At 47.5% G+C, this 23,094-nt stretch overlaps 2 protein-coding genes across 9 annotated transcripts in view; one reads left to right on the plus strand and one right to left on the minus strand.

Annotated features, from left to right (window-relative positions):
- Positions 1-19,485, minus strand: part of SRCAP (Snf2 related CREBBP activator protein) — a 31,882-nt gene extending 12,397 nt beyond the window's left edge. Inside the window, exons 1-23 of one of the 8 annotated variants that reach the window (XM_083707291.1) lie at positions 19,146-19,485; positions 13,749-13,822; positions 12,446-12,678; positions 11,911-12,153; positions 11,562-11,747; positions 11,106-11,246; positions 10,087-10,303; positions 9,553-9,839; positions 9,157-9,244; positions 8,962-9,051; positions 8,217-8,372; positions 6,912-7,165; positions 6,660-6,837; positions 6,205-6,341; positions 4,689-4,858; positions 4,398-4,590; positions 4,178-4,314; positions 3,733-3,919; positions 3,384-3,553; positions 2,528-2,877; positions 1,523-2,053; positions 1,273-1,440; positions 368-598 (exon numbers count right to left, since the gene is read on the minus strand). In XM_083707291.1, the coding sequence (XP_083563417.1) occupies positions 368-598; positions 1,273-1,440; positions 1,523-2,053; positions 2,528-2,877; positions 3,384-3,553; positions 3,733-3,919; positions 4,178-4,314; positions 4,398-4,590; positions 4,689-4,858; positions 6,205-6,341; positions 6,660-6,837; positions 6,912-7,165; positions 8,217-8,372; positions 8,962-9,051; positions 9,157-9,244; positions 9,553-9,839; positions 10,087-10,303; positions 11,106-11,246; positions 11,562-11,747; positions 11,911-12,153; positions 12,446-12,490 (4,159 nt within the window). In that variant the 5' untranslated portion in view covers positions 12,491-12,678; positions 13,749-13,822; positions 19,146-19,485. Of the gene's footprint in view, positions 1-367; positions 599-1,272; positions 1,441-1,522; positions 2,054-2,527; positions 2,878-3,383; positions 3,554-3,732; positions 3,920-4,177; positions 4,315-4,397; positions 4,591-4,688; positions 4,859-6,204; positions 6,342-6,659; positions 6,838-6,911; positions 7,166-8,216; positions 8,373-8,796; positions 8,851-8,961; positions 9,052-9,156; positions 9,245-9,552; positions 9,840-10,086; positions 10,304-11,105; positions 11,247-11,561; positions 11,748-11,910; positions 12,154-12,433; positions 12,679-13,748; positions 13,823-14,294; positions 14,712-19,052 lie in introns of those variants that run through there. The other 7 variants (XM_083707293.1, XM_083707292.1, XM_083707294.1 and 4 more) reach the window with 7 other exon arrangements.
- LOC310829204 (uncharacterized protein) overlaps positions 1-23,094 on the plus strand; it is a 119,905-nt gene that overhangs the window by 34,271 nt on the left and 62,540 nt on the right. The window lies entirely within an intron of this gene.

Raw genomic sequence — 23,094 nt, forward strand, 5'->3', positions numbered from 1 at the left:
AGAGGCTGCACTGCGGCTCTCCAACAGAGCGGTGTCATTTCTAATTATTCCTACCAAACATTTATTTTATGCCGGTGCTGAAGGAGAAGCCTCAATATAGGACCAGGCCATGGCAATTCAGAGAAGGCTTGGGTGGTGGAGGGTTGGACCAATGTAGGGAAGCAGGGCAGAAGGAAAGGGAAGTGGAAGGCGGCCAGGGTGGAGCAACAGATGCCATACGAGGGAGGATGAGAACAATATGCTGTTGGGGACACAGAAGGAAGGTTTACTGACCCAAAGGCAAAGTCACCCAGGCCCTCAACCCACAAAACCACATTGCCTTCCAAGAGCGGGAGGGCAACCCCCAGGAATCCAGATACTGACTAACCTTGGGTGGCAGCAATGGGGAGGCTGATAGTTGCTGTGGAAGCCACAGCTGCAGCAGCTGTGCTGGTAGCTGGGACAGGCAGGATGGTGGGAGGCTGGTGGCCTGGCACAGCCTGCACCCCAACTGGGGCCTGCCCAGTCTGCTGAGACATGGCCTGGATCAAAGCAACCTGTGCTGGCTGGCTGATGATGTGGTGCTGCCCCCCGGCCGACACCAGGTGAACTACATTCCCTAGATGGGACAGGAGGGAGAGACCATTAACTACTCAGCTACCTGCCTTGCCTGTAGATGGTGGCCAAACTTCCCAGTGCATGTGTAAGCCCTCCTGCAGAGATCCCACCATAGAAACAGTGGGCCTCTATGTCAGGAAAGGCTCTGGAGTTTCCTGTATCCCTCGGGTCACCGGATGCCCCACAACGAGGCATCAGGAGCTTAGAGGGACCGCTCTGATAAAAGTATTTCTTCCACTGTACCCATTTCCTACCAATTCTGGTATTACTACTTCTCTGCATATTCACATTGCAAGGTTTTTATTTTGCATCCAGATCTACGAGGAACATTTTTCAGCGCCATTTCAAAGGAGGACTCAGGCAATGGGAGTGGAACAGATTATCTGCTGCAGGAGCAAGCTGTGCCAGAGGGCAAGTGGAAAGCTCTCCCATGGAGACCCCGGCACATGGAAAACAAGCCAGTCAAGAAAGCAGAACCCTCCCCCAAAAGACAATCATTATGGAAGGCTCAATGAAGTCGTACTGGGGCCCGCCCACCCTACCAACTATTTCCAGTAGCAGAGTAGTCTAGCAACCGACACACTGTGCAGAGCTGCCCATCAGGTTCTGACAGGACACAGAGGAGAAAAGTGAGTTTGGGATAGTGGGATGCTGGGGGGGGGGGGTGTTACCTACTTGGCAGCTGTCGGGCTGGCTGAGGCATAGTGACCTGCCGGACCTGTGTACCCGTCAAGGTAAGCTTGTTGCCTTGGATTTGGAAGGTGAGGGGTTTGCTCCCTGGAGCACTCTGCAGGGGCCGGGTGGCCAGCGAGGCAAGCTGCCCAATGCTTACCACTTCGCCCGCTGCAGTGAAAGAAGATACTGGTTAGCCTTGGGAGATGATCAAACTGTGCTGCCTCCTTCCCAGCGGTCTCTCCATACTTACAGGGCAACCGAGCCTGCATATCCGGGGAGAGCAGAAGCCTTTGCTGAAGGGTTCCAGCAGTTGCAAAGTTGTAGCCTGGCAAGGCGGGCACAGCGGAATGGATGTTCACGGGCTTCATCATGCCTCCTATGGCGCCTGTGCCCATGGTGCTGGTTGACTGCTGGGCTGTAGCAGCTGGACCCAAAGTGTTGGTGGGTGGCAGCTGCTGTCCAATGGGGGAAACACCCATGGTGCTGATGGGCGGTGGCGGCTGCCCCACAGAGGACACACCCAAGGTGCTGATGGGCAGAGGTGGCTGCCCCATGGGAGGGACACCCAAGGGGCTAATGGGCTGGGTGTTGATGGGCTGCTGCTGCCCCAAGGACGTGATGGCTAAGGTGTTGATGGGCTGCTGCTGCCCCACAGGGGCTGGCAGTGCACCAGGTTTCAGCGAGGAAGATGCTGTGGTGGTGGGAGGAATAGGAGATGGCTGGAGGAGGGGTCGGGGAGCATTTGGGACCAGCTGAGCTGCAGTCATCGCCACAGGCAGGACTGTGGAGAAAGGGGAAAAGATTACAGATTTGTAGTGTCTCCTGGTCTAGCCCTGGTCTCATTTAAAAAGAAGAAAAGAAAGGAAGAAACCATTGTTTTGTTCCCAGTGGCGTAAAAGAAAACTTTTCTCACTCTATCTCTGCCTTTACTAACCCTTCCAAGCAATACCCTATTCTCTCTCATTCAGATCCAGGATTGAAATTGTTCCAACACACAAAATGGACACATTTCCCCCCTGCAATTTGCAAGGGCTACTAGCTTAAAAAACCCTTTTTTTGATAGTGAGAGATTTGACACCCCAATACAGAATACTTGTATGCCAGAAAGGTAGATAGGTTTCAGGCAGTAAAAATTCTTAGTACATCACTGTAGAGAAGAACTTGAGATTCCAGGGCTAAATTGAGAAAGTGAATTAGCTCCCAGCCCCCTTTCTTCCCTCCCCATTACCACTGCTTTGGGATCTCTGAATCTTACCCTGCGGAGTAGAGGCCTGGCCTTGCAGCAGAGCAGCAGTTGTGTTGTTCTGGCTCAGCGTAGGCACTAGAGTCTGGGTCTGTGGTCTGATGGAAGGAGGCACTGGTATTGACATGGTCACTGGTGAGGAGGGCAAAGGGATGGGCATGGGGAGAGAGACCGCAACAGGAAGTGTGGGGGGCTGCACTGGTCCTGGCAAGACTGGGCCCGGGTGTTGGATGGGGGCCAGAGCAGGCGTCAGTGTCTCTGGAAGGACAGGGGCAATGGGCTTTTGCAGAGGGGTTGTGGGACGAGGGCTGTTCACCAGCACCACAGTTCGGTTCTCCGGCTTGGGCACTGGCTGCAGCATCCTGTGGGTAGAGAGACTGATTTAGAACTAACACAATGGAAATCCTCTTCTCACAGAACACAGAATCTGTTTCTCTACAGCGAAACTCCTATTAGGCAAATCTCAAGCACAACTACTTTACTTTCTCTGCCTTAGCCAAAGGAATATTCTGAGTCAGGATCCTGGGAAGTCACTAAAGTGAGGGCTTTGTGATTAGTCTGTATTCTGCCATGCAGCTGGGAAGAGGCAAAACCTGATGTCAGCCTCTTCTCTGTGCTAGAAGGCTTCCTGCTTCTCCAGCAACGACAAATCCAAGGACAAAATAAAACGCTTAATGCCGCTTTTCAAATACTAGCAGCAACATTATGGGGTGTACAGACTTTGGGCAGCAAAGAACAAAGACTGTTTTAATGTTTGATGTTTTGCTGTAGTTTTATAATTTATTGGAAGCAGCACAGAATGGCTGGAGCAACATTAAACCACTGCTGGAAGCTGCCCACTATTGAGAATGAGAAGGGTCACAGGTACCTGTTAACTTTCATCTTGACCGGCTTGGGTCTGGGAGGAGGGTCTGGGGACTCAGCAATCTCTTCAATCAGTTTCCTTGTCACCTTCCACTTGGGCAGGAATGTGTCTGTCTCATAACGGGACACACGGCCCTCCAAGTTGATCAGATCGAAAATGCCCAAGTCCGCATGCTGTAAGGAGCAAGGCCCATATGCAGGAAATAAGCACAGTCCCAGTTATAGGGTCTGGTTACCGTGGGTACTTACACATACCCCTTCTTGCCCCAAAGACAAATGATCTCTCGCCCAACCTGGAGCATCTAAATGGAGCATCTCCCTCTCCTACTAGACCAGAGAGAGAACAAACTTGCCTTGAAAGGGTCGTTATCAAGGGCATGGAGGATGAGGGAAGCTGTGTTGAAGCAGATGCCTTCTGTGATAAATGGCGAGTGGATTGGCCGTGGGTCAAAGAGGTTGGGGTGGTTGCAGACCTTGCGGAGCTGCATCAGGATGTTGATGACGCTCATGAAGTGCCCCGTTGCCAATGTCTCCTTGGTGCTGAAAGAGAAACCAACCACAGGGTGAGCCAGACTCAGAGGTGCCAAGCATCAGAATAACAGATGCTGATGTTAAGGAGGAATAGCATAAAGGATGGCTTGTCCCGCGTTGAATAACCAAAGCCAGAGAATAAAACACTGGGCTCATCCTCCAGAGCTCCTGCCCACCAGCCCTCTAAGATCCAGGCCACTGAGAGCCAAGCAATCCCTAGTGAGGCACCCCATCCCTCCCTCCCCCCAACTAGCTTTCTGTACTTACGTAGCCTGGGCCATGAAGTCATCGTAGAGATAACGCTGGCGCTTGGAAAGCCGACACTTGATGACATGTTCGTATTTCTTTGGCATTTGCTTCTCTACATCCACTTTCACCCTCCGCAGCAGGAAGGGCCGCAGCACCTGGGGAGGTGGAGAGAATCAATTCCCATTCGCCTTCCAACCACGCCAGCTGCTCTCTGTACCCTCACCCCCACCCCGCTCACCTTGTGTAGCCTTTTCACCAGGTTCTCGTTGTACTCCTGGCTGCCCTCAATCATGCCCGTCAGTGGGTTGGAAAACCACTCCTTAAACTCGCGGTGGGACTGGAAGACGTGGGGCATCAGGAAGTGCATGAGGGACCACAACTCCATCAGGCTGTTCTGGAGAGGAGTTCCGGTCAGAAGAAGCCGCCTCTGACTGGAACAGGAATATGACAGGTCAATGAGAACCTCTGAGAGGGAGGCGTTCCCCACCCTATGCCCCGATCTCAAGCCCACCACCACATACACCCTCACCTGTTGAAGTTTAGCAGAGACTGCCAACGCTGAGACTTGAAGTTCTTAATGTTCTGAGCCTCATCCAAGATCAGATACTTCCAATTCTTGCGTCGAAAGGCCTGGTGGTCCTGCAGCACCAGCTTGTATGAGGTGATGCAGATATGAAAGGCATTGGGCTTGGTCCAACCCTGAGTACAGACAGTGAAGGCTTACAATTGTGACCAATAACGCAAGAGGCACCAAGCTCAACAGCTGTAGACCTGCGGCAGGGAACTTCCAGCCCTCTCTGAGTTTCTTATTTTGATAGTTATTTAACAAAATTTATATACCACTTGATTGTTAAAAAACAACAACTTCTAAGCATTTCACAAAGATAAAAAAACACATTAAAAATATTGATAGAAAGCACTTAGAAACAGATGTTTAAAAACATTCAAAAGAGATATAACACATGAAACATTCTACATGTCTGAATTGGCTTGGGTAAACAAAAATAATTTAAGCAGGTGCCAAAGAGTGTATAGTGGAGGGTCCTGCACTACTTATTTAAGAACAATACTGATCTAAGAACCCCTTATTTCAGCCTTAAATGCATTCCAGACTATTATCAGGTAATTTGGAGACTAAAAATAACTAAAATTCTTTAATATCTCTACTTAGGGTTTCCCTACCTTATGTTTCCTGGAGTACCAAAGAACTGAGCCACCAACATGTCTTATTCAGAGAATCATAGAAAAGTAGAGCTGGAGGGGACCACAAGGATCATCTAGTCCAACTCCTTGCAGTGCAGGAATCTTTTCCCCAACATGCGGCTCGAACCCATGACCCTAAGGTTAGGAGTCTCCTGTTCTACCAACTGAGCTATAGAGGTGGGCTTCATATTCCGTTGTTGTGTGCCAGCAAAGAAATACGATAGCATGATTTGCCCATGTTTCACCAACTGGTCAACCCCCCCCCCCCCCCCGCCAAAATGAATAGACACACAAATATAGTTACATACAAAAGCAAATCAATTCTGGAGTACAACTTGTGCCTCTTTTTACAATATGAGGTAATCTCTATCCCCTGGACTCATATGACACATACTATTTCAATGCTTTCTTTCTGTGCTTTTGGGAAATTATGCTAGCTATTATGTCTTCTATTGTGAGACTGCATTACAATTACCCACAAGCATCATCTCAGTTTCCTTAAAACAGATCTCTTATTAGCACAGCGTGACCACCAAACCTAATTTAGCACCATACAGTACATGCTACCCAAAATAATGCTAATAATCTAGTTTCTCACTTTGTAGACTAGCCATCCTTTTTGATTTACTTAGAAACAGGTGGTGCGGGAGGGAAATCTTTTAAATATTTTATCAAAGGACCCATAGAAGTCAGAATGTTTCCTGGAGGAAAACGATGCCCAACATTACATTTTTTCAACCACAAAGACACCTTTTTATGCTTATCTGGAGGTTTAAAATCATTTACATTGTGAGACACAAAACCCATCTCTGGTCCCAGCTGCAACGTCTGAGTTCTCTCACCTGCCGTTTTAGCTTACGCTCCTTCTGTGCCCCATAGTAGGTGAGGATCTTGAAACTGGGGCACCAGCGCTTGATTTCCATCTCCCAGTTCAGTATCACGCTGGTGGGAACAATGATCAGGTGGGGGCCCCAGCTGCCTACAGGAGCACATAAGCACAGCAGAGAAGCTTCCATGACTCTGGAGACCAAGGCTGCCTCTGTGCCTCACTCCTCAGCCACATGCCCTCCCCTGAGCAAATCCAGCTCTCTCCCCTCCAGAGCTTGCTCTCCATAGCCCATTTGTCCCCAGAATGGAGCTGTTAAAGCCAAGCTGCCAAAGGGAACAGTGACCACTAAAAGCACTGAGAGCATGAATTTTATTACTCCACATCTTAGGAGGTTTAAGATGCCATCTACTGCTTCTAGCAAGGAGCCCATCCTCACCCTCCGTTCTCTTCTCAAAGTTCCTGACCCACCCTTTTCGCAGGCCAGATGCGCCAGCAGCGAGATCGTCTGGATTGTTTTGCCAAGCCCCATCTCATCCGCCAGAATACCATTGAGTTTCTTCTCATACATGGTGACCAACCAGTCCAGACCAATGTGTTGGTATTCTCGCAGAGTCCCACGCAACAGATAGGGAATAGGCGTCTTAACCTACATGGGAGAAGGGCAATATAATTTGCCTGCTTTATTCCAGTGCAATCCCCTGCAGATTCCCTCTGACTCACCTGCGTAGTATCCAAGGTATAACCTTTGGGTTGCAGGCTTTCCGCTGCTGCTGCTATGTCTGTGATCTCCTTCTTGGGCCCTGGGGCTGGAGTCGAGTCATTGTCTCCCTCGCCACCACGATCCTCATCCTGCTTCAGAAGATACTCAACACCAAAGTCCTCCTCCTGGCTCACAGAGGCTTCTTCCTCCCCGCCTTCCATGGCATCCTCTTCTTCACTTTCATCCTGCTCACTCTCCACCTCTTCTGTGGAATCTGAAAGAACCAGCAATGTCAGGACAAAAAGCAGCTGACAACTTATCACTATCATCTTTAAATCAGTGCCTTACAAGCTACACTGCTCTATACAATAAATCATTTGTTATGTGCCACAATCTCCATCAAGACAAATGCAGCATGTTGTTTTTGGGACAAACATTTCTTCAAAAACAAAGTCTGATCCCAAGACTGAGGCAAATACTTGAGGACACCTGCTAAGAATACCTTCGGCTATAAAGAGGAGATAATACAGTGGTACCTTGGTTTTCGAACAGCTTAGTTCACGAACAACTTGGAACCCGAGTGCTGCAAAACTGGAAGTAGGTGTTCCAGTTTTCAAACTTTTTTTTGGAAGTCGAACGTGCTCCGTTTTGAGCCGTTTCCTGTTGCGCTGCTGATTTGCATCTCCGTGTTTCCTGTTGCGCTAATTTGAGTTCCCCCATTGTAATTCAAGCCTTCCGTTTCCGTGTTTCCTGTTGCGCTGCTACTTTGCGTCCCCCCCATTGTAATTCAAGCCTTCCGTTTCCGACTGCAGTGTTCTCAGGTGATATTTGGAGCTTATATTTGGTGCTTTTGTTTTTGCTATTTATTTTGTGTTTTTTGTTTTGAGGCTTTTTCAGTTAATTTGCTTTTATGACTGTGTGGATCCCACTTCAGCTACTGAATGATTGTGTGACTGCAGAAATGGATAAAAAAACCCATCCAAACAATGACTATTATCAGTGCAGGTAAGAATTTTTTTTAATTTTAATTTTGTTTATTTTATAGTACAGTGCATTGTTTATTGCTTTCATTTTATGGATCAATGGCCTTGTAAGATAGTAAAATTCATGCTAAATTGCTATTTTAGGGGTTGTTTTTTAAAGCCTGGAACGGATTAATCTGTTTTACGTTACTTTCTATGGGAAAACGCGCCTTGGTTTTGAAAGCTTTGGTTTTGGAACAGACTTCCGGAACGGATTAAGTTTGAGAATCAAGGTACCACTGTAATTACATACAAGATTCAATTGCTTTCCAAAGTTACAAGACCCATTCCCTTCCTTTATACCTGACTGGCTACTGCTGTCTTCTTCCTCTGACTCTTCCTCATACTCAGAAGTGCTGGGCTCTGAGGCCTCGGATGACGTGTCCGACTCCTCCATTTCAAAGTCTGAGGTATAGGCGCCAGCGTATTTCTGCAGCAACTCATCCATGGGCAACTCACCTGCCAAAGCGAAAGAAAGCACAAGATTATGCCCAAACACTAAGATAGATAGTTCTCTTCTCTGATCCCTGATCATATCCTGTTGAAGTGGCCCTCTGGTTCTGTAACTAGCTACAAATTAGAACAGAGGGTTCCATCTTGGAAACCCCAGCCTAGGTTTTGGGTTCAATGACTTGTTATCATTTCTGAGCTCACCAAACTTGTCCATCAGTTCAAACCAGTCCCCTTTTAGACTTATGTTGGCAATACCTTTCCCATGGTTGTGGAAAGAAATGGAAATAGACATAGTGCAACCAATATAGGCCCAACTCAGTTCGCCAACAAGTAAGGTTGGTCTACTAAGTTAGATTACAGGTTCCAGGGCAACTGGAAACACTTGGGGGTAGGGCAAGAAATACAATACTGAGTTGGGGCAGGTGCTTACCCTGGCCCTACGTCCCTTTAAGAGCAGAAATTCTGGGAACGATGGTTCACAGACCTAGCAGACATTTGGAAATACAATTTAGTAATAAAGCGAATAGTGTTCAGGGCCCAGGGAATGAAAGTCCTGACCCCCATTTGCCACCCCAGCCACCATCTGCTTCCGAACCTTCCTTGGCCAGCTCATCCAGCTCCTGGCTGTGATCCACATCTCCTTCCAGCTTTTCTTCTGCATCTATTGTTTCCTCTTCATCTTCGGCTACAAGAGGAAGGATGCCCTGTGTTACTGCATGAAAGGATTCCAGCGCTGGTCCCTGCCTCAAGTTTCCAATAGTCAACCGCAGACCCAAAATAACAGGCTCACCTTCCTCCTCATTGGCAGTGAACTCCTCATCCTCTTCATCGGGCTTCCAGGGTTTTTTATTCCTCTGAGTAACAGGCTTTGGCTTCTCCTGCCAAATATGAGAAGGGGCTTTCAGACCAAGATGGAAGGCCTTTAGCAGTGCATGTGCATGTTACAGAAAGCAGGACAGAAATTTGGCAACAAGTATCCTCAACTAGCTTTTCTGCTATCTACAGCTAGGCCCTTGCCTGTCCAGGCCCAGCCTGGCCCCTTGCCTGACTCTGTGTCCCTTTCCTACCTGCTGGTGATGCCCATCAAAGCGTGACTGCATGATGGTCAGAATTCTGTAGCTGCATATTCTAAGTAGGGTTCCCTACGAATCTGAACCCAAGACTTGCCCATAAACCAGCAGCACACCTTTAACTTCTTGGAAGTCTGTTTTTCGTCCTGCTCCTCTTCCTCTTCACTGTCACCCTCCTCCTCTTCATCATTTTCAGAACTAGAGGCACAAGGGGGCACGCTGAAGGAGTTCTCCAAAATTTGGGGTGGCAGTGACTGCAGCAGCTCTTCCAGGGGCAGTTCACTCTCCTGCTTAAGCAACTCAATCTCCCGTTGCTGAGTCTCTGAATCATTCCCTTCCTGCTGCTCTTCTACTTCGATAGTCTCCTCATCATCCGACTCGTCATGGGGTTGAAAATCCCCATCTGCCAGAGAAGGAAGAGTGGTCAGACGCAATTCCTTGGGGCTTACACAGTCTCTCCTCAAAAGAAGCACACATTACAATTCTAGCATGTTTTGTTTGGCAGGAGGAGGGAATGGGCATGGAAGTTCCCCCCTGCAATTACATTCATAGGATGTAAGCCATATAGGGGTATTCGTGTTGAGCTAGCCCTGGATGGGCTGGGGCTGGGCAGTTTCAGAGAAAAGGGTTGAGACTTTTAAGTTTCTGACCTTCATCCTCAGTGAGGTGACTGGGGTGTGGTGGGCTAGAGGCAGTAGAGCCTGCATGGGAGCCACCGGTCTTGCTGGGAACTGGAAAGGTCTCATTGAGGCTCTGGGTCAGTAGGTCCGAGTATTTCTCTGTCTGGCCCACTATAAAGTCTAGCTGCAGGTCCAAGGCTTTTTTCCGTTTCTCCTCCAGACGTGATTGCTGCTTGAATTGCACAACCTGAGGAAAAAAGAGTTTAGGGGGGAAGTCTCCAAGTTCATTCCTGCAGAATGTGCTGTGATAGAACTTGCTCTTGAGTTAAAGGCAACATGGGCAAAGAGCTACTATCTTCTCTAAGTCTTCAGTAGCCCTGTGCACACAGTGACACTCTTTTCTCTGCAACCTTAACCTTGCAAATTTTTCAAAGCTATTAAAAAGCATTTTGTTACTCATGTAAAAGCAGGAAACCCCAATTTAGTTATTTGGAACAGTAACTCCAATTACAAGTAATAAAAGCAACTGATGTTTTGAGACAGAGCAGAACAATTCATTTCACTGCTGTGGGAGAATAAACAAGAGTATAATTTGCCTCGCCTTTTTAATATGAATGCAGAAGTGAAGAATGAATGAGACTGGACATAAATATATAACAGACAAAACCTCCAACTAACTGCATGCTTTATGTGTTTGAAATTCTGCTTTGTTATACTTTATGTATTTTGTCTAAATGAAGTCATTCATATGTGAGTGTATGCATGTATGTATATGTGTGTGTGTGTGTGTGTGTGTGTATATATATCTATATATATGTATATACACACACACACGTTTACCTATACGCATATATTAATTAGAGAAATTCCACCAACAAACTATGAAGTCAAGAGATTCGCTCAACCCTTCTATGGGTGAATCCACAGTATTTTTGATTAGGCAGAGTAGAGGCAACCAGCTCCAGACACCTGGCTCCAGGTGTGGCTCCTGTATTCAGGAGCAAGGCCTGCATGCTGCTTTTATGATGCCAGACAGATTCCTCACATACCTTCTCTACGTTGCTCCAGAATTGCTTGACCTCTTTGGCGATGGACGAGGCAATACGGCGCAGCTTGGCCTGCTCCTCCCGTTTGGCTCGTTCTTCTTTTTGCTTCTGCTCTTCGTGGTGTCTGATCACCATGCGCACCACCTGCAAGAAACAAAGGAGAGAAGGATCATGTTAATAATCACAAGTCTTCACAGATTTCCACGGCTCTAAACAGTCCTTCCTAAATCTGGGTCATAGGGAAGAGCTAGCTCCACTTCACTAAAGTGGATGGAAACCCTAGGGACACACATATTATATTGCTTTTCTGCAACAGCACAAGCCACAAAACTGAGGTGTTACAAAATTGCACGATTATGAAATGCCCTTAAACCCAGAGATTGCAATGCATGAGTGAAAACTGACTGAAAGAGATGGGTTAAATGTTTGGAGATTGGCAGCTGTTTCCATCAAACTCACCTTCCTCGCAACACCCCTCTTCCATCGGCGCTCTTGGGCAAAGTCAGCAGAGAGCCACTGCATCTCCTCGCAAAGATAATCCCAGTGCACTTTGGGCCGGACTGGCTCAGGCACCTTCGACAGCCGTTTCATGGACCAGAACCCTTCCTTCTTCATTTCTGCGATGCGGTTTTCAATCTCTGCCTCCTGGAATACATCCCCCAAGTCAGTTAGCCCAAAACACTGTATCCCTGTGAACTGCAGCTTGGAACGACAAGCTTAACAGCATTTTAACTTAGATTGTGTATGTTCGTGCCCAACTCAAGAGAGCAGAAGGGGCCAAATGATCCCTGGACCCTGCGTGGCTTACATGCTTGGCCTGCTCAGCAATCTCCGCGTGGGTCTTGTCCCACATGCTTGCAGGGTCCGGGGAGGTGTACATCCCGGGCGACACAAGGGCTCTGTTCTGTGTCTTGGGAACATCAAAACCTGGGTGACTGTCCAGCGAGGAGTCGTGGGTGAGATGTGGTGGTGAGATGCTGCCGGTTGAGGCAGGTGAGCCCGAGGAGGCTGGTGACACTGGGTTACTGCCTGTCATTCTGTCCGATGCAGTCTGAGATGAACAAGAGGAGACAAACGAGGGTAGAAAATTATTATAGTGGCCTTAAAGGAACCCAACAGCTCTGGGGAGCTTGTCTAGGTGGAGCATCAGAGAAGAGCATCCCTTGTTCTGACTCTCACAGATGCTCTTTGTAGTACAACGCTCGTCCACATACTTCATTAAAGCAGTCAAAATTCATTCTGAAGACCCCTAATGAACTACAGTGCTTTGAAAAACTGTGATCCAGTAAGCGGCCTCAAAACACAGGGCCTTACACTGGGATTCCCCTCACCTCCAACTCTACCTGTGGGTGCAGCGCATGTTGCTGTTGGGGAGGACTGCTCTGCATTTTAGTTCTCTCTTGCTCTTTGCCTCTCGTCCCAACAGCTTCGTTTGCGGTTGTAGTGCTGGCTTCCTGCTCCAGTGCATGCTCGGAACCGGCCTCATTCTGGTCAGCCAGCCACTGGGACGAGCCGTCCAGCTCCTGGGTTCCTTGGCAGCCCAGCCTGCGCTCGGGACTGCCTGTCTCAGAATTATCTAGAGATTCATGAAGAGGAATCAGTCACATTGTGATCAGAGCCAGACTGAAAAGAACTGAAAGACACCCACTCAAGAACAAGCTAAAGGAAGATTTTCAGAGGAAGTGAAATTAAACGTCAAAATGACATTAGCATGCCCTCTGCCTACAATTTTACTTTCCTTTAACACAAAGTAAAGCACTAAAAATTAAAGAAGGAAAGTAATGCACCTTAAAAGCAGCTATTAACTAAAGAGCATAAATGTAAACCAAACAGTTCCCAGCTGATAAAATCTCCTTTCTCACTAGGTTTTTTCCAAAAATGAAGCTGTGAGTATAAATATGATTTGATTAATGATTACAGTGAAGGGAGGAGGGGTTCATTTTTCCTTTTTTGTTGCTGTTGCCAAAATCAGGGGAGCCCCAGAAAAATTTGCTTGGGAGCTGGATCAGGCCCCCCCAAACTGGGGGTTAGCCTCTCCCAATTTACGATATACAAGAGATCTGGTGGCAGAACCCAGTAGAAAATTAATATATCCAACACAGTAGCTATCAAAAACACAACAGCATTAGAAAATCTCCGTTGCTAAGTTTGTACACACAAGCAAACATTTTCTGTTACAGAATAAATGTTTGGGTAATGTGAAAAAATGTTTTCTCTCAAAGTTTGCATTTAAAACTTTAATATTTAGACACAAAAGATGTAAACCCTACCTACAAGTAGAGGATTCCCCTATCTTTCTCCACTGGATACATATCTACTGTTTAGTACTAAATGCCTAGACTTTCCCAAAATTTCCAGGGGAGCTATAAACAGATACTGTAAATTTATTTCATTCTTTTGAGCTGCTTTTTATATCCATCCATCATATCTCAACAAGCAAATTAAGTTTAGTTGTGGCCAAGCCAGATTCCAGTACATAATAAATTCTGGCCCATCAATATAGATGTTGGTGACAGAAAAAGCATTTTGAAAAGAAAATAAATCCAACACTGAGCTCAGAAAAACAGCCAAAGATTTAGATTTGCTTGATGTTCCTGCTTAAAACCCTGTTGCCAATTCCCCAATGGTATTCAGTTTCACCTGTACCTGCGTGAGCTGCGAACTCCTCTTGCTTGTCAGGCTGAACTTCCAGGGTTTCGCTTTCCTGGGGAATACTACACCTGAAAAAAGATGGAACCGTTAGTCCAGAGAACATTTTGTGTGTGCGCGCGTGTGGTAGATGCACAGCAACCTATTCCTTTAGGTAAGGATCATTCAAACTTGCTCTTGGGACCCTGAACGACTCTGCCAAAGGGTAGATCAAACCCTGTCTCTCTTTTACTGTTACGCAGACAGCATGGGAATAGCCGGCCCACGGGTTGTGGTGGAGAGTTTTACTGTACGCACCAGCTACCAAATTCAAGCCTATGAAAAGAGGCAGGAACCTGTTTGGGGTGCGGTTTGGTGAACCACTAGAATTATCTCACTTTCCCATCCACTTTACGGATTCTGAGTTGTCTAGCAGTGTCCTTTTCACTCACTCCCATGCCTAGGTATCCAGAGCCCAAAATCTTCTCGGTATCTGGGGCGACCCGGCTAAATGAGTGGAGTATAAATAATAAATTATTTTTATTTTGCTTCCTATGTACCCACCTTTGCTTCAGAAGCGTCAATATTCTGCACGTCACCCTCATATCATTATCCCAGGGAAGTTTACTTCCCTTCTTGGCTTCATTCTTTTGAGAGAGATCTACAACCCATTCATTCTGCAAGCTGAGATTTTGCAACTCAACTCTATTGCTATAGCGTCCTATTAACTCTCTGCTTCTATAGCTCAATTTTGTCCCTAGCTCATAAATAACCCACTATCTCCCAAACCTTTTGTTCCTTCCCTCTCACTCCACACTTAACCCAGTTACCTTGTAATTCTACCTCCCTGGCCTGACCCTGCTGGCTCCATATCCTGCTTCAGCCTCTCAGCCAGCCCCTGCCCTTCTACTTCCAATCCTGACACAGCCTCACCCTCCACATGCTGTGCCAGCCTCAGCGCCCTCTGTTCAACCTGCCCCAGAATGGAACTAGTCTTAACAGAACTCAATGGAATAGTATCAATGGGACTTTCAGCCACCTTCACTCCCTTCACATGCAAACCAGCTGGGCCTTCGCCCCACATTGCCCGCCTCATGGCATTGTACCTTTTAATTGCAATTCCCATTACCCCATCCCGCCAATCTTTCAACTCTTGCTTTCCTGTTAATAGGCCTGGACTTCGTCTCTCTGCCATAGAGTCAGGACTGTCTGCTTTTGAGCCACGAACTGTTACAGAGAGTCGAGACACTGTCTGCTTAGATCCCAACACGTCCTTCAGCCAGTGTACGTTGGCTGATTGGCTTGTAAGCCCATACACCCTTCTTCCCATCCCAGACACTGGTGGCTCAGGACTTGGTCCTGCTGACTTTACTGCTCCCTGACCTGTCACCATCATGTTTATTCGTTCTTTTATTCCAGCCCGCAATGGCCCTAAAGCAAGTCCATGCCCGGACCCAAGGCCTGCAGTCCAACCAGAACCTGGTCGTATTGTCGAATAATCTTGTGTCAGTGGCCTACCAAGCCATGGCAAGTACATTCCTTCTGGATGTTGCCTTGCTCTGTCATCAACATCCTTGGCCAGTATCTCCAACTCCTTAACTATCTGTTCCTGCCTCGGTGGTTCTGCTGGGGTCTGATCAAATCCCTTTCCTGCCTCCTCCATCACAGGAACCTGCTGAAAGCTCTCTATCCTGTTATCTGCCTCAGAGAAACATGACATCCCTTCCCGTCCAATTCTGTACCCCATCATAACCACCGGCTCACCTACTTTAACCCTAATTGCACGAGACCTCAATTCAGCTGATCGTGTCTCCCTCTGATCTAATTCACCTTTTCCCAGTTGCGTACGAGCCTCCTTAATCATTCCCTTTTGCCGAGCCATTGCTGTTAAACTGGTCACAATCAACCCTGGAGCCCTGTGCTCCAGCACTCCACGACGGAATCCACATGAGCGTGTTGCCCCTTGATGTGGTACCAGTATTGGCCCTTGCCGTAATCCTGCCAACCCTGAAATTATTTTCCCCTTCAACTTGCGACGTTCCTCTTGACTTCCTATGGCAGTGCGCTGTGACAAATGTGATGACAGCACTGAGGAACCTGATTTATTCAATTCAGCCACCTTCAGGCTTGGTTCCACTTGACCTTGGGCCAGGTTCGTATCAGATGCCAACCAGGTGACTCTGGTATCTTCTTCACTTGGTTTTGCCCTTTGACTCAATATCCCCTCCCTGGAAGGCACGCCTGCCATCTCCTGAGTTGGTCCTCCCAACTGTTCTTCTAATTCTGGGCTCCAAACTAATGTCTTCTCCTGAGAGGATACCTTTCTTCCCATAGTACCTTGATGCTGCTCAGTCAACGCAATCTCACCTACACTTGTAACCTCCACTACTGGTCCCTGAAATGGTTCCACCAGCACCTTAGTATCACTCTGATCCCTGAATAATGCCTCTCTTATTTCTCGAGATTCCTCCCTAGTAACCCTCTCAGTTGAACCCAACTGCTTGGCTTCTCCCTGATCAAGTCCTACTTGCTCTTTTGTCTCCCTTTGTTCTGGTTCTGCTAGCTCTCCAACTTTCTCCTGACTAGTTCCTAGTTTCACCTCTTCTCCAGGCCCCATCTCCTGACTTTGCACAAGTTCTTCCTCCAGGCCTCCAGTTTCTTCTTGTGATCCAGCTACTCTCACTGGTGCTCCCACCACCTCCTTCCTTCCTTCTTCCTGACCCACTACACTCATCTTTTCTGTTTCCCTCTGAGCTGCTCCTATCACTTGCTCAGCCACATCAAGAGCCACGTGTATCATATCCTCCTTGACAGTCACCTCCTCAGTCTCTACCTGACTTGTCACTACCAAACCCTCCCCCTCAATAAATGCTACATCTCTCTTTGAAGTTGCCACCTCTGCCTCCCTCTTATCTCCCCCTTCCTCCACTGTGGCTACCATACTGCCAATCTCACCCTGACTTATCCCAGCCAAATCCTCAACTTGCTTTTGATCTTCTACTGATTCCACATCTTTCTCTGCAGCCACCTCTTCTGCCTGCTTTTCATCTATTCTTGGTGATCCCTGATCCAGTGTTGATGCCATACTTTCTTTTTCAGTCTCACCCTCAACTTCTCCCTGACTTGCCACCACCAAATGCTCAGCCTTCTCCTCAGCTGCACCTGCCTCTCCCTCAGCAATCACCAACTCTGACCCCCTCAGATCTTCTTGTAGGACTTCGGCTTTAACTTGATCCATTGATGGTGCCACCTCCTCTGCTTCTCCCCTACTTGACTTCACCAAGTCTTCAACTTCCCCCCAACCCTCTGATGATGCCAAATCTCCTTCCACAATCATGCTTTCAGCCTCTCTCTGATCTACTCCAGATACCCTGTCTTCCTTTTCAATTTCCTCACCAAGTCCCTCCTCACCTGGTCCAACTGTCATCTCCGCCTCCCTCTTACCCAAAACTGGTTCCTCCTCTCCAGTCAACACCTCAATTTCCCCCTGACCTAGTCCTACCAACTCCTCCTCACCCCTTGCTAATATTGCATCTTCCTCTGCAGTCACTTCCTCTAGCTCTCTCTCATTTACATCTGGCACCTTCTCAGTTTCCTCATAGCCAACTGCAGGTGCCACATCCTCTTCCTTTCCAGTGACCTCTAGGATCTCCTCTTGACCCAGTCCTGACAACTCCATTTCTCCATGATTATCTGTTGATTCGCCTTCTTTGTCACTCTCTCCCACTCCCACCGACTCTGGCATCTTTTCAGCCTCCCCCACTGCCTCATCTTCCCTGACAGTTGCCTCAGCTTCCCTCTCTTCCAGTTCCATCAACTTTTCCTGTTCATCTCCCTTTTCAACCCTCTCTCCAGAATCTACACAGTCCTCTTCTACCAAATCCTCTTCTTTCCCGTGGTCCGGCCCTGCCAACTCCTCAGTCAAATTTTCCCCCATTTCTAGAACCATTTCACCCTCTCCAAGCAGTGTTTCTTCCTCATGAATAAATTCCTGAGTCTCCTGCTGATCCATTCCTTTTCCAGTCTTCCCCTCAGCTTCCCTCTTGTCTGGGCTCCCAAAAACACTGGTTTCCTCCTGATTTGGTTCTCTTGATTCTTCAACTTCTTCTTTCTCTCTATTACTCTTAAGCTGAAGTTCCTCAAGAATCACTGTCTCCAACTCTTCTGCTTTTCTCAGATCTGGTTCAATAATTTCCTCAGCCTCTTCCCCAGACATTCCTAATGCCACTTCTCTTTTCAGTGCATGCTCAGCCACCCCCCTATCCAGTTCTGCTAAGGGTCCAAATGTATCCTGGTCTGGTTCCATCAACTCTCCAGTAGTTGGTGCTTCATGTTCTTTTTCAGCCTCCTCTTCTGCCTCTGAGTCTTTAGCCTCTCCCTGTCCCACACCTGTCTCTGGAAGCAATCCAGTTATCTTTCTCTCTGCCTCATTGGGAGGTCCTTCCACTGTGGTCTCTTCATTCACTACAGCCTCCTTTCCCTTCCTATCATCCTGAGCTTCAGCCTGCCCCTCCTCAGGCTCCATGACCACATTAACCTTTCACTTATTTCTGGTCTGGTTTCTTGCAAAACTTTGATGGTGCTAAGTAACTGCAACCCGTTCCCAACTTTTCAAGTATTATCACTAGCCACCCAAACCCTAGAGCAGTACAACTGCTCAAGTCCCAGATGATACCCTAATACCCTTTGAACTTGCCACCCTTTCTTAGAACCCTTGCGCCCCGCTAAAAATCAATCCTTGTACCGGCAATTCTGCATTTATTCATTCATTGCACCCTAATCACAAGCGATTCCCCCTCTGACGCCTAGTTTCTTTCTTTTTCAGCACAAGTTCGATGCCCTTTGATTTCCCCCCACCCTTTAACCCCTTTGTCACCCTTTCCCTCCCACCTTTTCCCTTTGACCCCTTGACCCCGCCCCGGTTTCCCCCAAAACCCTCCCTCCCTCCCTCGCCCTCCCTCCCTAGTCCCCCGAGAATCCCCGCTCGCCCCTCCCCCACCCGCTGAGAAGTAGGCGGCCGTCGGTTGGTCGGTTTCGCGGCGCGCGAGGAAACGAGGTGACGGGGGGGGGGGAGGAGGGCGATAGGTGAAGTAATAGGCCAGCATTTAGAGCGGCCGTTGGCTGGGTAAGCACGTGCGGCTCCCACATTGGCTCCTTTCTCTTATTTCCCGCCCCACCACTCTCCATTAGTGCGCCCTCTATAGGTAGGGGAGGGAAATGACCGATGGAAGAGAGGAAGGTTCGGGGGAGGTAAAAGGCCGCGCGCGCGCGCGCGACCACCGACAACCAGGCACACGCGCGCGCTCTTATCTGTTTCCTCACTTTTCCCTCCCGACTCGAAGCAGAGACTTGCACCCCTCCAGGGAGGTGGGTGTGAGCGAGAGGAGTAGAGCCCCGGCCGGTCCGCCATCTTACCTGGGTGGGAGGGGGGAGGAGTGAGGAGGGAGGGGAGGCGCCTCCTGCCCCGCCTCCTCCTGCCGCCGCCTCAGCCCCAGCGCCGCCGCCTCGGCCGGAGAGAATCCGCCGCCATCCGCGGCCCCCAGGCCTCTCCCGCGCGACTTCTCCCTTTGCGCGGCCTTCGCCGGTGCTCCTCAGCACGTCGCCCACCCCTCCCACCCGGATGCTGATCCCTAACCAGGCCCCGCCGAGCCAGACCCGACCCGCCGCGGCAAAATGGCGGCCGCCACCACCAAGCGCCAGGGCCAGCCCCTCCCTCCTCCCACCGCTCCCTCCACCCGCCGGCCTCGGCGCTTAAGTCTCGCGAGAGCTCGGGTAACGCGAAGGAGGGTGTGCGTGCGTGGAGAAAGAGAAAAGAAACTCAAACCCAAAGTGTCTCACAGGCGCGTCGCGCGGGAGGACGGCGTCCCGGCGAGAGGCCGCGAGCCAGAAGAATTGCGGAAGACGGCGCTCTTCTCCCTCACAATCAGATGGATGCGGGACTGCGAGCCCGCGGGGCGAGGGAAAAGCCATCGCGAGTGAAGGGCATGCTGGGAAATGGAGTCCTGGGGGATGCTGGGGGTTGGAGTCTCCCTCTCTCTTTCGGACGGAGGGAGGGAGGACTCGATTTGTCTTTCCTCAAAAATTCTTCCAATTGTTCGCTGGGCGGGCTGGCGCGACCATTCGAAGGTGCTCAAAACAAGATGCACGTCGCGCTTATGAATGAGAAGAGGCAGCTTTGGCTCGTGAAAACATGCACTTCCCCTAGGACTCGCAGATACGACTTTGAAAGTCAGGAAAGTTTCAATGAATATTGTTTACATGGGAGAGTGCTCGCACGGTCGCGCGAAACGAGGTTGACATTTCGAGCTCATTTCAAAACTTCCAGTGCACTGACTTTACAGGTCATAAATCTGCATTGGGAACTCCAGAGCTTCAGTGAGTTCTGAGTTTGAAATCATGATTTCTCCAAAGGGAACAAATAACAAATTTTGACGTTAGATGCAAAAGTGGGCCTGGCTAACTTGGCAAAGGAAGGGGAAAAAACTCATTGGCATTTAAAGCAAATATGAAAGTTATTTCAAAAACAGTATTCTCATTGTAGATGTAGTATAGACCTTTTCATGTTCATGTGGTCGAAGCTATAATCCTACACACACAGTTGGCAGTAAACCCTATTGAACTTAATGGATGTTACTTTTGAATAAGCATTTTAGGTTCATGCTAAAGCCTTCAGCTACCTGCTTATAAACTCATTTTTACCTGCTCTTAATTATGTTTTTTATTACCGTATTTATTGCTTTGATAAGTCATAGTTAATTTCTAAATAAAATAAGGGGATGACGCTTACAAATATTTGCTCTTCTTCACTTCCATTCTAGATAGATGGCTCAGGATTGGGCCTGTCCAACAAACATAAAACAATGGGGACAGAGACAGACTATATAATGCAATGTCTACTTGACTTAATATGCAAGAGGCCTATATTCCAGTCCTACCTCTGCCATTGACTAATTGGCTGCAGTGGAAAAAACAAATACTAACGGCTAGCTAGGACACCCTCCCACTTATTCTGAGGATAAACCAAGTTAATGCTGCAGTCCTAAACACACAGGGATTTTTAGCAAAATTGTAGCTATATTGAGTACTAGCATCTTTGATGAAGCCAATTTGTAATTGTGAATATATGGCAACTTTTAATTTATTTAAACCACTATTCTGTGTAGCAGGAATAGCTAACCTGCAGCCCACAGGATGTATCCAGCCCCCTCCCCAAGATTCCTCTATATTTGTCATTATTAAATTGTAAAAAAATAATTATTAACTCCTTCCGTAGGACAAGAGAGAGTGAGTGTCTGTCCGTTGTCGCCCCCCTCCCCACAAGATATTAAAAAGGATGCATGAACCCATGGAAGTTTTGGACTTCTGGATTGGAGTGCTGCTTGGTAAGTTTGTGTGTGTGCTGTTTAAAAAAACCAGTTAAATCTAAACTGATAGCCATATAATGTTGCCTTACATTTAAGTCAAACTATAGGTCTAGCATGAGGGACGTGGGTGGCGCTGTGGGTTAAATCACAGAGCCTAGGACTTGCTGATCAGAAGGTCGGCGGTTCAAATCCCCGTGACGGGGTGAGCTCCTGTTGCTCGGTTCCCGCTCCTGCCCACCCAGCAGTTCGAATGCACGTCAAAGTGCAAGTAGATAAATAGGTACCACTCCAGCGGGAAGGTAAACAGTGTTTCTGTGCACTGCTCTGGTTTGCCAGAAGCGGCTTAGTCAGGCTGGCCACATGACCCAGAAGCTGTACGCCGGCACCCTCGGCCAATAAAGCGAGATGAGCGCCGCAACCCCAGAGTCCGCCACAACTGGACCTAATGGTCAGGGGTCCCTTTACCTTTACAGGTCTAGCATGACCTAAAGCATTAGTTTTCTATCACTGCTGTACGTAGCTCTGCTTGTTGCCGACACAAATGCAAGCTTTGCTGTTTTCTGGAACTAGATTCTTCTGTTCTTAAAACAATTCATTAAAATGCCTTCATCTGTGACATGTTTCTTTCAGATAACTTTTATTTTCATGATAAAAGGGGGGAAAGCCACACATTCCACGAATGACATCCAGTTCTGAAGGAACAAATAGAAACATATGTAGAACTCCTGAGGATGTATTATTGAGGACAACACCTCAGAAGGTTTTTACAAAGGGTTTATAAAATCATTTTCACTATACAATAAATTGTCATAGGATGGTATCCAATTTCAGTCACACTTAGAACAAGGTCAGTTAAATCAATAGACCTAACTTGGCACTAGGTTGAAATCTGTGTTGGGGGTCTAGAAATCTCAGTGGATATTCAACCCGGAAATAATTTTTATCTTTTGTTATCAACACCACTGAGTTTAAAGAGGATGTACAGTTTAAGATGCAATACTTACTTGGGAGTAAGTCCCATTGAATTAGGACTGTAGTATTAGCAGCTTCGGGATGTTCGCATGGCAATTAAAAAAACCCGCAGGATTCCTATATGTGATAACTACTTTCCAATGACAGCTATCATTTGGAAACCTCTTACTTTTTTCAGAAGTATTACTTTTGAGACCAGAAATTATGTTATTGGGAATATTTTGGCAACATATTATGAAAGCATCAATATTTACTAAATAACCTACATGTTACAGTGCATATTCTGATTACAAAATATGGGAAGAGTCAGTTTGCCTACTCTGAAGGACTGGCTCCCATTTGACAAAGGTCAGTTAACAGTAAAAATCACTTGCTATAAACTACTACAGGGATTCTGTTTTTTGGACAATTGGGAACCTTTATTGATCTACCAGTTTTTTTAAAAAAAAAATCATACAAAACAGCTCATCAAGAATATTGGACATTATAAATCCATCTCAGTCTTCTGGATAATTCTGTACCACCCCAAAGAGATCATGTATCTTTGTGTGTTAAAAATATAAAAATAAACCCATTTTAAAAAGCTGGGAGACACAATCCCAAATTAGATTGAAAACTGCAGGATTCCTGATTTCCTAAAAGCTTTTGCCACCCAATTCAATTTGTGAATTTGTAGACAGTGGAGTATAAAAGGCAAGAGTAAGGACTACTACACTTTTCCAATACTTCATGTTTCAGACCTGAGCCTCAGTCCAAACTGAACCAGGCATGTAGGTGGGGTTTTTTGCTTGTTTTTATGTATAAAAAATAAAAGAAACCTAGGATATAGCATTTGGCTAGTTGCACTCATTTCTGCAAAACTGATCCCTGCATCACCTCCTAGAACATGATAAATTCTCTAAATTTGTGGCTTGGCAGTGGAAAGAAATGTTCATTCTTATTAAGGTGGTTTTAAAAGAGACTTTGGATTCCATTCATTGTCACTCCAGATTCTTTGCTCCCTCCTGGTTGGAAAGAGACAGTACCAA

The sequence above is a fragment of the Podarcis gaigeae genome, assembly GCF_964106915.1.
Source record: "Podarcis gaigeae genome assembly, chromosome: 13".
NCBI lineage: Eukaryota > Metazoa > Chordata > Lepidosauria > Squamata > Lacertidae > Podarcis > Podarcis gaigeae.